General features: G+C 49.5%; 4 protein-coding genes across 4 annotated transcripts; 1 reads left to right on the top strand and 3 right to left on the bottom strand.

The window, feature by feature from the left end:
* Window positions 1–2,795: 2,795 nt before the first annotated feature.
* Window positions 2,796–5,116, bottom strand: FOBCDRAFT_35150 (P-loop containing nucleoside triphosphate hydrolase protein). Its single transcript, XM_031184004.3, has 4 exons — window positions 4,547–5,116; window positions 4,007–4,492; window positions 3,718–3,955; window positions 2,796–3,670 (listed from the first exon to the last, which is right to left on the bottom strand). The coding sequence occupies exons 1-4, from the start codon at window positions 4,777–4,779 to the stop codon at window positions 3,173–3,175; spliced, it is 1,455 nt and encodes a 484-aa protein (XP_031039646.1). The 5' UTR covers window positions 4,780–5,116; the 3' UTR covers window positions 2,796–3,172.
* A 185-nt stretch (window positions 5,117–5,301) lies between these two features.
* On the top strand, window positions 5,302–7,279 carry FOBCDRAFT_223316 (uncharacterized protein). The gene is made up of 4 exons (XM_059609629.1): window positions 5,302–6,075; window positions 6,124–6,788; window positions 6,843–6,926; window positions 6,980–7,279. Exons 1-4 carry the CDS (start codon window positions 5,481–5,483, stop codon window positions 7,073–7,075), a joined length of 1,440 nt encoding a protein of 479 aa, XP_059464904.1. The 5' UTR covers window positions 5,302–5,480; the 3' UTR covers window positions 7,076–7,279.
* Window positions 7,280–7,798: 519 nt separating this feature from the next.
* Window positions 7,799–9,106, bottom strand: FOBCDRAFT_135341 (uncharacterized protein; the record flags this gene model as incomplete). The annotated part of the gene is made up of 3 exons (XM_031183998.2): window positions 7,799–8,096; window positions 8,152–8,992; window positions 9,049–9,106. The coding sequence occupies 3 exons, from the start codon at window positions 9,104–9,106 to the stop codon at window positions 7,799–7,801; spliced, it is 1,197 nt and encodes a 398-aa protein (XP_031039640.2).
* Window positions 9,107–13,197: 4,091 nt separating this feature from the next.
* On the bottom strand, window positions 13,198–14,283 carry FOBCDRAFT_201619 (DNA glycosylase; the record flags this gene model as incomplete). The annotated part of the gene is made up of 1 exon (XM_031183997.2): window positions 13,198–14,283. The coding sequence occupies one exon, from the start codon at window positions 14,281–14,283 to the stop codon at window positions 13,198–13,200; it is 1,086 nt and encodes a 361-aa protein (XP_031039639.2).
* Between the last annotated feature and the right edge of the window lie 153 nt (window positions 14,284–14,436).

Here is a 14,436-nt window from a genome sequence, read left to right as displayed (position 1 = left end):
GTCGTGTCCTGTGTTCCGGTCAATTCAGGTCCTTCAGTCTCCTCCTTTGCTTCCTCCTCTACCTTCCCCGCCTCCTTGCTCTCCTCGGCAGTTGGAGGTGGGGGAACTGGCACAGGAGGAGGAACTGGAAGAGACTTTGACTCCTTTTCCTTCTTCCTGCTCTTCTTGTTCTTCTTCTTGCTGTGCGTTGTGGCTGCTGGGGATTCATCATCTGCTGGAGCTGGAGCTGGAACTGGAGCTGGAGCTGCTGGAGGGTCTGGTGCTGGAGGCAGCACAAAGGCAGCTTCTGCAGCTGCAGCCGCAGCCGCCTTCTCTTTTTGCTTTTTTAACTTCTTCTTGTCTTTCTTTGAAGGTGGCTGTGATGGTGTAGGTGCTGTGGGCACTCTCATTAGTGATTGTTGTGTGTATCCGCCTGTAAGTGACTCAGTACGGAAGGGTCAAGGAAAGAAAACGATTGGCAATAAACCCAACTCACCTTCATATTCATCCTTTCCGGGATCATCCTCCGCATCTGAAAAGTCGGGTCTGGAGTATTGGACATTTGAGAAATCGGAGAACTGTACATGCCCCCAATCAATTTGTGTCCTACTACCAGGGTAATAGTCGTAGCCGTAGCCGTAACTCATACTTTCTCTACCTTGTCCGCACCTGACATTACGAAAAGATCTCAATGATAAAAATCCGGGGAGCAACTCTATTATCTTGCTTCTTGCAGCACGCCAGTCAGGCGATCGGGTAGCTGCAGTAGGGCCACCAAGTATTAGATTTCTCGAGGCCCTGAAGATGTTAAGCCTCCTACCTACCTACCTAGGAAGTATGGGTCGGGGTATCATGCGGCGCACTGCAGGGCGCGACAGCTCAGCAAAAAAAAAAATATGTCAAATACGTCTATTGGACGGCACCAGAAAACAGAAGGGTTGTGAGCTCAGTAACTTTGATTTGCGAAATGCAAGCCTCGGATCATAACGGGCGAACGGGTGGGAGGCCCGGAGAGGTCATTCACGAGAGGTATTCTTGAGGCGAACGATGGATGGGTCCATTTCCCTCAAGACAGGACTGCTGGAGAAAAAAGCATGCAGACCTGACAAAACCCAGTCTGATTGCCCAGTCCCCTGCTTGCGATGGGCCACAGGCGCCCAAACCCCAAGGATTACAGCGAGTGCTGCATCGTGCCCATGCGCAATTGGCCCATGCAGAGCCAACGCTGGCTGGCGCCACGTCGCTGGGGCGGTTGGGTTCCATGGACGTAAGTATGTATCGGTACAGTAAGGCGAGCCTAACGGGGCGGGCCATCAGAGGACTCGACGAGGTTGAACAATGATGCATTGATTTGACTTATCTGGCCAAGTATCGCGGCCCAATAATAAGGTACTGTACCCAGGCTCGGATAGCAGAATCAGTACGGACCTGCATGGACGGGCCGCTGCCAGCATGACAATCAAGCAACCTTGAGCCAAGCGGCACGAGTGACAGACAATCATGATGTGATGCGATGCGTACCAAGCAGGCAAGATTGCAATTGGGCAATAATTAGCAGACCAGCTTTGTGCAACACTGGCCAACTTGCTTGGTAGCATGGCGGATATCAGAGCCTGCAGAGGCTGTTGTCGTCCACCGCCAGCTGCAAAGACGTCTGGACCAGCTTCAATATCGAAGGTTGTCCGGACCCGCCATCCCCACGCCAAAGGCCGCTCCTAGCAGGCGGATCCCGGTACGGGCCTCACCAGGACGTCCCGGATGGAGGACGACATCTCAAAACCTTGGATGACTCGGCAGGTCGATCGATGGTGGATGGCTGCAACTGAGCGGTTTAGTTGCTTCAGATGTGCAACGTGGCTCGCTTCTGAAGCTTCTTCTGGCAGACCCATTATGCATCTCGATATCGGAAGCCCTCGGGCCTCAGATGTAGGCCATTCCCCCTTGGTGGGGGCAATTCATGTCAATCATTGTCAATACTCAGCATTTTCATAAACGACCTGGTTACAACGCATATCTCTCGATGAGATGGCGCCCAACTCATCTCACACCTGCTTCTGACTGGCTCTTCGGATTCAGGCTGCTCGAGCCTGATAGCATCATGTCATCCACCCCCTCCGCCATTATACCGTTGTGACCGTTGAGCAACGTTGTCGTCGACGTTGTGGGCGTCGCGTGAGCTGAACTTGAGGTGTAGAGACAGTAGGTAAGTTAGCATTATCAATTTGTCCACGCCCATGTCCTGTGTCTCAAATAGAGAGGTCCACTTCATAACACGGAGCTCTTGTTCTTGCGTCCCGTATTGATCAGTCAATACATGTACCTCTGAATTCGTTTACAGCCTCCACAACTTCCACAAGTAGCCAGCTAGCCAGTCTTGATTTGTAACACGAACAAGATCTGTTCCTGGCAGTAGCGTCATGGGCGGTATGAAGTAGGGAGAGCGGTGAGTAAGGCTGTTGTAAATGGAGAGGCTGGATCATGAAAAATCTTGACCAAGGCTAGGCCGCCAAGGATTAATAATAAGTGACAGTGGGAGAGAAACATAGACGGCGAACATGTGAACGAGGCTGGGTCCCTTTCACGGCAGAACTTCACCATCTTGCTTTTCGGTTGGTATCAACATATAATTCATGAGAAACAAGGCCTGTGCTAGCTCTACTCGATCTCCATGGTACCTATTACTGCTTCTTTTAAGCCTAACTGAGTGTGACACTGCCTGAACAGGCCAAGCTCGCCTTGTGAGACAACTTTTTTTTTTTTGAGAGAGAAATCATCATAGTATTGCACCATTGTGCATGATGCACAGGTATCAACGACTGCGGAAGAAACGCCATGCGGACAATGATTTGATGACAGCCTTTTTTTGTTATTGGTATCTCCATCCTGCAAAAGACAGACACAGGGTAGCTAGCTTTTCTCGCCTATTTGCATCCTCAATATCCCCCAGTCCATCTTAACTCTGTCGCATTTCGAAAAGGTCAGAAACCGCTGGCCGGCGACAGCGATAGGTCGCCTCATCGCACCTCCCGCTGAATCAAATCATTGTATTGTGGAGATTATAGCCTTAAAACCTCATGCGATCGTAGACTATCCCATTCTGGTTCATGCCGCCATAGGCCATACCGTTAAAGCGTGGTCCGTTGTTCCCGAAACCATTATGGAATCCAGGATGAACTCCGTACGCGGGCAAGTTCTAGGCACCCTCGGTAGCCTTAGGCTCAGTTGCACTAGGGGCATACGAAGCTTGAGCTCTGTTCTTCTTGATGACTTCCTTCACTCGTTCCTCCGCCTCATCCCAGTCCTCAGTATCGAGCTTGACCAAGTCAATACCATACTGCTCGGCAATCTTGCTCAAGGCATCGAAACTTTTCTTATCGTAAACGAAGCTGATGCTGACTCCGACACGGCCGAATCGACCGGTTCGGCCAATACGGTGCAGATAGGTCTCGGCATCCGGTTCAGTGTCACCTCTTCCCTTCATGGGGATGTCATAGTTGATAACCATGGACACACTGGAAACATCGATACCACGAGCCAAAACGTTGGTGGTAATGAGAACCTTGTTCTCGCCCTGGCGGAATTTGGACAAAAGATCATCTCGCTCGAATCCATCAAAGGCGGCATGGAGTGCAGAGACCTTGTGACCATCTGCTACCATTCGCCTCTGAATCTCGTTGGCGCTTTCTCGTGTCTGTGGGGAGTTAGAGCAGAGATCCGACGATAACTAGTACTACTTACCTTGACGAAGATGACTGACTGGCCGATGGTCATCAATCCATAAAGCTTGCAAAGAATATCGTACTTGGTGTTATCATCTGGGCAGTCGATGAACATTTGAGAGATGCCCTTGACCGTGAGCTCGCTACGCTGCAACTTAAGACTATGGGCGTTGGGCGCGAACTTGCTGGCATACTTCATGACATTCTCGGGGAAGGTGGCCGAGAAAAGAAGGACCTGAATGTCCTTGGGGAGCATGCTATCAAGTTTTAGCGCTTCATCAGTATACTCCAACTCCGTGGTGACTTACTTCTTGACCCGAAGGCACTGGTCCCCGAGTCCTTGCTGATCCAGCATGTTGTCGGCCTCATCAAGGACAAGGACGCGGAGCTGAGAGACATCTAACTGTCTGCGTCGAATGATGTCCATCACTGTACCTGGAGTACCGACAATGACACTAGCTCTGACGGGTTCTCCACGAGGGAGTGCGCCGGGGATCGCAGCAGCAACCTTCTTATTCTCGATAAAGCGGCCGATGGCGTTGATAACTCCCTCAATTTGTCGCGCAAGCTCTCGGCTAGGTGCAAGAGCAAGAGCTTGGGGCTGGTCAGGTTTGCTGAAGTCAACTCGCGACAATATCGCGGTCACAAAGGCAGCGGTTTTGCCAGTACCAGACTGGGACTGCGCCAACATGTTTCGCGGCGGATCGCTGAGCATCAGCGGAAGTGATCTGCCTTGTACCTTGGATGGCTTCAGAAAGTTAAGGCTGAGGAGACCCTTCAGAATATCCTCGCGGCTGAGATAGAAATGTCAGTGATGTTTCTCCCAGAATGAGATGATCACCACCTACAGGCCAAGATCCTGCCAAGTGGTGGCAGAGTGGAAGGGAGTAGCTTCATTGTTCTGTAGCTCGCTCAGGGAGACCTCGACATCCCATTCAGGCTCATGGAGACCAGAGCCACCGAGGTCCTCGATGTTACCGTCGGCTTGACCAAGTTCGCCAGTAGAGGCGGGAGCACTGTCGGCTGGAGGATCCGCAGCAGCCTCATCAGGCTTTGTAATTCGGCTCGCAAGATCAGCCATGGCGAGTGTCGTGTTATGTTGTAAGAATAGGTTTCGGCGATCGCAAGGTGGAAGGAGAGAAGTCGGTACGGTGGAGGGAGGCGGTGGTAAAGTTCTCGAGGCCCTGGAGCATGCGCTAGAAAACAAACTGCCCGGCAAGATCACGATGTTCCTTTATCCTGCACGAGCCGACGCCGAAAAGGCTTCGAAAAGGTTGGGATATGGGTTAGCCTAAGTCGAGAGAAATACTCAGGCAGGTAGGCAGGTGGGTAGGCATAAACAAAAGCTCATGCCAGTTACCGCGCGGTGATGGGAGGTGAATGGACTGGGAAGCTTCCTTCTCCAAAGTTTTGGCGGGGTCCAAGTTATTGGAGGGGTACATGCAGAGCAGATGCTTGAGTAAGGTAGGTACCTAAGTACCTACCGATTGGTGGAGTTCATTCAAGCTTCCATCAATGCCCGGGGCGGACTATCTTAGTAACTAGGTACCTATAATGTGGGTGACTACCGCTAATTACCCGGCGCATTTGCTCTGTCGCAAGCTCTCACGTCAACCATGGAACCTAATCCAGGCTTATACAGTTGTGTATAAATCGAGATAACTTCGGCATAAAGCTCGAAGCCCAACTTACGCAACCATCCCTTGAACCAGGAAATACCAAGACTCGGCTCTTCAAGCTTTCATAGCTCCATACATCATACAATAGCTCTGAATAACAACAATGGCAGCTCCGCCGCCGCCACCTCAAGGAGGGCTATCTCTCTATGAGAATCTGCTGGATCCCAACGATACGTCTTCAACCTCAGCGACAATATCTTCAGCCCCTGTTCTGTACAGCCAAGCAGAAGACACATCTGCAGAAATTGCCGTCAAGAAGCCCATTGATCCCGCTCTTCGCTTTCAACCTATACGTCGTCCACAGGTGAAGCAAGCCAAGCCAAAGCCGGCATTCCCCAAGCCAGCTGTTTCTAAGCAGGCTTTGAATTCTGCTCCTCCCGCTCCTGTGCAACCGAAGACTACGCTTGCAGACTGGGCCGCAACTGAGGAAGATGAGTGGATGTATGGTATGGGTGAAAAGCGTCAGCGTGGCGGTCGCAAGAAGAAGAAAAAGAGACAACAAGAGGAATTTGAGACGAATTGGGATGATATTTATGACCCTACACGGCCAACTAATGTTGAAGAGTACTTGCATAGTGATGAGAAAGTCCAAGAGGTCAGAGATTGGAAAGCCTTGCTTTATAGGCACCGGCGTAAACGCGACGAAAGCGACCTCTCAGACGAGGAAGAGGACGAACAAACCCGTCATGTTCCCTCAAGTGAGTTCGCTGCCAACAACCTCTTCGTTAAATTCTTACCTTTATCAGATCAGTTCGCTCCACCTTCGTCATATGCTTTCGTACCACCACCGCCTCAATCACCCCCAGCACCACCTCCAAGCGATGTTAGTGGGGACGATGCATTTGCTCGCCGCTTAGCTATATCTCAAAGGGACGCTCCTCCTCCTGCACAGGCATCACCCTCTCAGCCTTCCAATCCAGCCACCATATCACGTGCTCCCGTAAGATATTCAAAGCCACATGACGACGAAGACGCAACAGGGGATAATGTCGAAGACGATGCGTATTCCCCGCCTCCAGCTCTTGGGTCTAGTCTTCCTGAACAACCTGATGACGATTCTCGGGCTCGATCAAGCCGTCCAGGCCAGTCTGGTTTTGCCCATCGATTGATGAGCAAATATGGATGGACAAAGGGCAGTGGCCTTGGTGCCGATGAGTCAGGAATTGTCAATCCTTTGCGTGTTCAAGTCGAGAAGCGGCGGAAGAAAGCCGACGCAGATGGTGGAGGATGGGCCGAGCCAGGTGGTAAGGGTAAGATAATTGGTGGGAAGCGCAAAGAGGAAAATGCAGGCAAGTTCGGTACTATGAGTGACGTCATAGTACTGCGCAATATGCTTGAAAATATGCCCAATCTCGAGGAGGAGATTGCAGGAGGTTTGGGACAAGAGATCGGAGAAGAGTGTGGAGAAAAGGTTTGTGAAAGTTACGTCCTTTTTCAGGCCATGATATAATTAACAAAGATACAGTACGGGCGCGTGGAGAGACTATACATTGACCAGGAAAGTCGCAGAGTGTTTATCAAGTTCACAAATCAAGTTTCAGCCCTTCGGGTGAATATCCTGTTCCCTCTTTCACAACCGCAAACAGCTGACAACCCATACAGGCAGTCAATGAACTAGATGGTCGTGTATTCAATGGCAATGCAATAGTTCCCGAATTCTTCGATACAGAAAAGTTTGAGCAGGGGAAATACCACTAAAAAGAGTGCTTCTTACGACAGGTCAAGGCTAGGCAGTGGGACAGAAGCAAAGATTAAGAGGCAGAAACAAGCATGATGATACTCAAATATTGTCAACATGGAGACATATCCATTGCAGATTTGGAAGAAGCAAATTTGAGCTACCACAGTCGCCATTTAGCATGAAACAAGTGATATTCCAGTCAATATACTCGTATAGCCTCCCCCTCTCAGGCGTTGGTGTTGTCTTGAGTGTCATGCTCCTTAGGAGTGACAAAGCTCGAGAATAGATAGATGACTAAAGCACGTTTCACTCAATGTTTTAACCAAGGAACCTGGTAAGACCCAAATGTAAAGAATAGTTGACAATCAGGTGGATGGAGATAGATTTATATTCATAGTAAACCAGCAACTAAGCAATCAAAAGGTTCCTGATGACTCTCGATGTTCAGAATAAAGAAGAAGCGTTTATCACAAACTAAATGTCTTTATATGATGAGTTATGATGAGTTAAGAGAAATGTCAATTTTCATGGCTCGGCAAACATGATCTCAAGAAGAAAGTCCAAATACAATCGATTATTAAGCTCTAACAGGTTATCCTTTACACACCGTTACCCTACCCCATGAAAAGCATTTTGTGCCCCATGATGACCAAGCACAATATGTCGTAGAGAAAAGTCAGGAAACATGACGACGATAATGACGCCTTTAAAAGAAAAGCCAGCAATCTTCATCTCCATGCTTAAAAGAGCTGGGCAACAGCAGCAACACCTGCAAGAGCAAGAACAGCCATGTTGACGCTGACAATGCCAGCAGCATCCTTCTCATCGTCACTGTTGTTGCTCTCGGAAGAGCCGTCGCTCTCCTCACCACCGTCCTTGCCCTCATTGGCCTCCTTGTTGTTGGATGTGCACTTCTCCTCACCATCGATCTTCTTGTCCTTCTTGAGGTTGTCGAAGTAGTCACAGAACTCCTTGATATCGGTGGTCGAGGAAACAACGACACTGCCACTAACTTGGTCAAGCTTGGGAAGTTCCACCCTAGAAATCACTCGTTAGACTTGGAAATGCTATATGCTAGAGAGGTTTTACTCACTTCTCGAAGCTACCTCGGAGGGCAATACCACCGGTGACCTTCTCGAGCTTGGGGAAATCATCAATAGCCTCAAGCTTGGTGTTGTTCTGGATGGTGAAACCGCCGCCAATCTCCTCGAGGGCGGGGAAGGAAACGTTGGTGAGCTTGTTCATGTCGATAAGGGACAGTGTCTCCGTGATCGTGGTCAGGTTGGGGGCGGAGAAAGACTTGAGCTCGGGGTTGGCGCTCAACTTCAAGCTCTTGGTCACCTCCTGGAGAGCAGGGACCTTGAAGGACTTGGCGCTAGAAATCTGGATCTCGGCAGCAGTCTCGAGCTTGTTCATGGTAATTTCCATAACGTCGTTGCCATTGTCGAAGATCAGGAGCTGGGTAGTAACATTAACAAGGTCGGAGTTGAAAGCGTTCATCTTTCGGTTGTTGTCAATCTGGAAGCTCTCGACACTGGCGACGCTGAGACCGCTAAGATCACTGATGAAAGTGTCGGTGATTCGAATGCTCTTGATCTTAGTAACGCCTTCGGTACCAAAGTTCAGCTCGCCGAGTCGTGGAAGCTTGATGAAGCTAAGCTCGCCCAGGCTCTCAAGAGAAGAGAACTCGAGGTTGTTGAGAGCCTCGAGGTTGTTGAGCTCGAACGTTCCAGTGATAGAATTAATAGTGGTACTGGAGAGAGAGATGAGGTCTCCAGCGTTCTTGGCCTGAAAGTTGCCCTTGATCTGCTTGGGGCCGTTGATGACAACGGCACCAGCAACAGACTTGTCAATGATGACATCGGCGTCGACAACATCGCAGCTGATGACTTGTGTAGGTTCGGTGATCTTCACGTCCTTGGTACAAGTGGCAGCTAGACAAGGTCGTTGTCAGCAGGATATCCGAGACGGTGTATTTGATTTCACCTACCAGAAACGGCAGAGACACTGAGGGCCGCAATGGCCGAGAGGACCTTAACGGAATGCATTATGGCCTGAATAAACAAACAATTAGATAACGTTGATTATACACGAGTACGTGAAGAAAACTGTGAGTAGGTCCGTCGCGGTAGTCCCTATGAATGTCGGTTCAAAGTAGAACCGCCTCGAAAGAAGTGATGCTGATGAAGAGTGGTGTCGAGCAAGCAACTGCAGTACAATGTCGTGGAGATGTCGATGCTCGATAGCAACGCCCCCTTTGGCAGGAAAGGGGATGTTCAATGGCAACCAACCTGGAAGGAATGCGTGAGGGGGGGGAAAAGAGATGCGTCAATTCCAATCGTAGGCAAGAAATGACAAAATCGCAAAGTGAATGGAGGAGGAAGAGTGTACACGAAAAGATTATTTGAGGCAGGTGAAGGAAGAAAGAAAACAAGACGGCAAGACGGGACGGAACGGTCGAAACCAATCAAGGAGCACAAGCCAAGTAAATGCGCGTCTCGGCAAGCACCTCACAATGGATCGAGCCAGTCGACCGAGCGATGAACGTTCGTACGTACCTAATTTGTAAGTGGAAAGGATCCTGTGATTTTGTTGGATGGTGTTGATTCTTCAAATCCTTGAGAGTTTCTCGGCGAACGACTGAGATATATCACGGAACAGTTAAGAATATTCCTAGAACTAGATAAAGTCTGGCAGAGTAGAGCCTGACGAAAACGAGTGGCGTGAAGAGAAAAACTGGACGAGAATATTACCGACGAGGAGAGGAAAGAAGAAGTTCGAAGGAGCGAGAGAAAAAGAGAGGAGGAGACAGGAGGGAGGAGATGAAAGATGGTCGACCGAGATGAGTGCACGGTGGGAATTCGGCGCCGCCTGCATGGGGCATGGGGGAGCTACCAGGGTGGGTTCGAGTTGGATGGCAAAACCTAAGTTCATGGACAAAAGCAGGGCACCGACAGGTCAGTCACCAGTTTCGGGGCCCATTATCCCAGGGGCACTCAGACACTGAAGACCAAAAAGGAACCAGTACCGGCCCAAGACGATGCCAGGGCGAGCTGGACTCCAGACTCCAGTGTGGACTGGACGGGTGCGACGGGTCCATTGACCAGGTGTGAGAAATAGGGATGGACGGCATAGGCACTAATCTCCTGCTAATGGTTCAGAGACATGGGCCCACTGACTTGGTTCTGCCTCATCTATCAGACTATCAGTGCACCGCTCAACACGATGTGAATTATTGACACCGACCACCACTGAACTATCAAGACGCTAGCTAATCCATTGAGTTGAGAGTTTTTTTTTTATCTGTCCTAGTTTGAGGCAACGTAGGTTCTTTTTCTGCCTGTATTCCGAGCCAAGACCTTATGCGCTCGCATCCTATACCAACCTCCGGCTTCCAAAAAGCCCAATGGCCGCGTAAGCAGAGCTAGATGCAACAATGATGACAACACTCTCTGCCTTCCATTTTGCTTGGCCAGCAACCAAAACAATCAACATCCCCCGAAGAAGAAATTAGTGGGTGCATATCTTCTTCTGCCTCTCTAGGTGGGTATCATACAATATGGATGTGCTCACCACTCTTTGACTTTAACTGCGTTGCATATGCATTAGCGGGCTCTATCAGGCACCGCGGCTCCTGTGGCCACTCCAAGCGCATTACTGAATCTGTCCAACTTTGAATTCACCTATGATTCTACGTAACCTTCCGTCATAGTAGACATGCATTCTTAAGGAGGCACATGTGCACATGGTTCTTCTATTAGACTCACTCCGATATATATATATACATAAAGTAGATTGTCCTTGTTATTCCCTGACAATCTCATCACCCAAATTAGCTACAATCTCCAACTTTGTGCCTCTAATTCCATCGCATCGCATGCAGGCGAGATTTGCACCCCAATTTCAGCTACGGGCGCTGTTCAAGTATCCACTTTACGCATCAACTAGCAGGGGCCCTAAACTCCATGTCTTTAACATGCATCCCGTGTTGATAATGAAATACCTTCCAATCGAGCGATCCCATAGTGTTATTACGTGGCATGACACCCCCTGCAAAGTACTTGCTAACAGACGGAGACATTGCACCGCCTTCCTTGTCAAACTCATCTTGTTCCATTTGTCTCTTTTTGCACATGTCCTCTGATTCATTTATGACTTCACGATCCAGTCTGGGCCTGGATTCTCAATCTTCAATTCCTTTCTTCCACTGAGACGTCATCATTTCTATGAGACAAATCAATCATGATGCCAGTTGGAGGCAAAGGTTACACAGCCGACCTGTCAAGGGCAATAAATATACCTGGCATACGGGTAGTACAGAGTCCAATCACGAAAGTGGCAATTATTCAACTAAGCGAACACGAGCCTATCTCTGATGAGGTGATTTAAACGAACTCATTGATCGATATTGGACCCGAGTGATTGAAGAATCAGTTATCGGAATCACCAAGCATAAACACCACTTGAAGTCTCAAATCTTGTTACTGACAATACGATACGACTTTTCTCGGCATCGAAACTTCCGAAGGCTCCAGGGATAACAAGGAAGCCCAATGCTTCTCCCTTTATTTCTATCATCATTCCACTTCACGCACTCGCTTCCCTTTCCTTTTTTATATACCTCCTTAGTATTCGGAGTCTCGGACAACTGATTTGCAACGGGACTGTCACTGTCACCGGGGTCCATGTGCTTCTTTTTCCTCTTTAACATGAGTCTCAAGTGATGGGTTAGTCTTGTGTTCGATCCCAGCCGGCCCAGCTCCTTCTTTATCTCAGTGGATTGTCACTCATATGAATGTGCTGGGGCACATGCCGCGGATAGATCCAAGGTTGCGATCTTAAAATGGACTTTCTTTCTCGCACCGCCCTTTAACCGAAATTCGCCCCTGATTTGTTTTCATGCCATGTCACGGTGGCCGGGTTTGTTATCTTTCAGTTTCACGGACTCGAGATGTCCATTGAGGATGATCATGATGATTATCATCATCCAGGTGATCAAAATGGGACACCAGAGCATGTTGGGCATGTCCATCTTCCGTGTATCTCAGACAATGGCTTTTCAGGGTTCTTTGGCCTCGTTGAAAAGCCCAGCCTCGAAGGTCTTTCCGAACCAGACAGCCATCAGACTGTGAGGAAGAAAAAAACTGTTATCAGCTGAGGGCCCACGGCTATGAATGGCACTACACACGTCTGGACACTAATTTAGATCAGATATGACTGGATTTCTTCCCGTTGGCTACTTGGTTGAAACTTCCGCTGTCCAAGAGGCCAGGACGGGCGCCTCCATTCCATTGAGGCGTGTAAATCGAAGTTATCCGCCGCCTCTTGACGCGTTACACTCCACACTCAGACAGCCAAGCCTGCAGCTTGTGTGGGATCGGCTCCGTCACTAACCAAGCATCTTCCCACTTCCCGCTTCAATATCTGCCAAGATACCTTGCAGAGTCTCGACGATTTGCGAAGTGGTTGCACAAGACTTTCATTTATGGGCCTCACTCGAGGTTAAATTCCCTTTGACTATCACATTGGCCCATTTAGCTCTCGCGATCTGCAAGCTAACGTCGAGTTTGTTGTTCGTCAGACACGTATCCATGCGTCTTGTCTGATACATTATACCCATCCTCACTACGAGTGTTTTTCTTTGTTTTTTGCAACCTTCACGATGTACCAAGATGCCAGGATGCATCGAGGCCCGCTTCAGTCTCGGCAGCGGCGCCTTTGGTCGATTCGTGGCGCAACCGTCTTCGCGCCGTTATAAGGGTGAATCCACAAAGCAGGGCCTCCCCTGGAGCCGATCGCCGATGGCGAATCATGTTCTTTGTGCAAGCTAAGCCAATTATGTTTGCTGTCGTGATCCTTTAACACCAATAAGAGAGATGCTCTCTAGACGAGAAGGCCTCACCAAACCATTGCAATATGAGAAACCCATTATGTATTATTAGACGCGTACGTCGGACTTTATTCACCGGGTCCAGACAGACCATGAGGACAGCTATGTAGTAAATCTGTGCATTGAATCTGTAGTGTGACATCACCACTCGCAGTAGTAACCGCGGAAGTGTATCCGATCAACACAATGTGGGATCTTTGTCTGAGAGACACAATAACAACAAACACACACCGACCCAGCAACCGAAGTTTATTCCATTGTGCTAATATCGGTCTCCTCGACTCGCCACATGTACCACATGAAGAGACTTCGATATGGTGAGAACCTAGTCGACAGCTCAGTCATATCCTGCTCCGACATGTACTTCCATTTACCACCGCCTTTGGCCTTGAGCTTGGCAATATCACGCCCCACGAATGCAGCCATACCTCTCTGAACGCCTAGATCACCGAGTGAAAAGACGTCCATTCGTTTGAGCCCGAAGCATGCAAACATCTCAACGGACCACTTCCCAAGGCCTCTTACGGCAATCAGCTTTTCCATGACCTCCGCATCCGAAGCATCATGGAGCATCTGAGCACTAAGTTCTCCACTGACAAACTTTTCTGCGAGACCTTTGATGTACTCAGCTTTGCGTTGCGATAGGCCTGCTGTACGGAGCTCGTCGATCGACTTGGCAGCCACTTGAGAGGGATGAGGGAATCGGATTCCTGGTTGCTCCTCGAACAATGTGAGAAACTTGGCCTTTATAGACTTGGCTGCAGCTCCTGATACCTGCTGGCTAATGATGCCACTGGAGAGGTTCTCAAATGGGTCTATCTTCTCTGCCAGTCCCTCTGGTGAGAATACTCTGCAGTGGTGGCTCTCCACTAAGGGTTTCATGCGAGGATCAACTTTGACCAGATAGTCGCATGCCTCTTTGAGGAGATTCTCTGTTGTCGTCTTCGCCTGCGGTGCCTTACTGGGCGATAAATTATCAATGTCCCGTGAGGTAACAAGACGCGACGTCTCTGGTGAGAGGAGCGTTGCGTTTGTCAGTCTGGGGTTTGCAAGTCGTGTAACGGCCGCAGTACGAGGCTTCTTGGTGATGTTAGTCGGCTCAGCAAAGAGCCCAGCAGCAGCAGGCGTTGGTGTCTTTGGTGGCGGAACAGCTGGTGTTGCAGGCTCGCCTTGTGCTCGCTTCCTCGGGGGTGGTGTTGAAGGTGCCTCGGGCTCGTCCTGAACGGCAGCTGCTTTACGCTTCCGACCTGTAGCCTTCGATGTTGGTTTCTCCGATGACTCTGTCCTGGAAACAGGCCGAGCGCTGATGCGTGAGGATCGCCTTGTGGTGACCATGATGTGCGTCGGACTGAGTCCTGTCTTTGTTCCGAGTATTTGTGAATATGATATGAATTGCTGTAAGGCCAGGGAGGGATGACGTCGTAAGAGCAAAGTGGGCATAACACAATCCGGTTCACGGTAAATACACTGCTACTTACAAGTAGCCTT

This window comes from Fusarium oxysporum, chromosome V (genome assembly GCF_013085055.1).
Source record: "Fusarium oxysporum Fo47 chromosome V, complete sequence".
NCBI lineage: Eukaryota > Fungi > Ascomycota > Sordariomycetes > Hypocreales > Nectriaceae > Fusarium > Fusarium oxysporum.
Note: the sequence above shows the minus strand (reverse complement) of the source record. Positions and strands in the feature narration are given on the sequence as shown.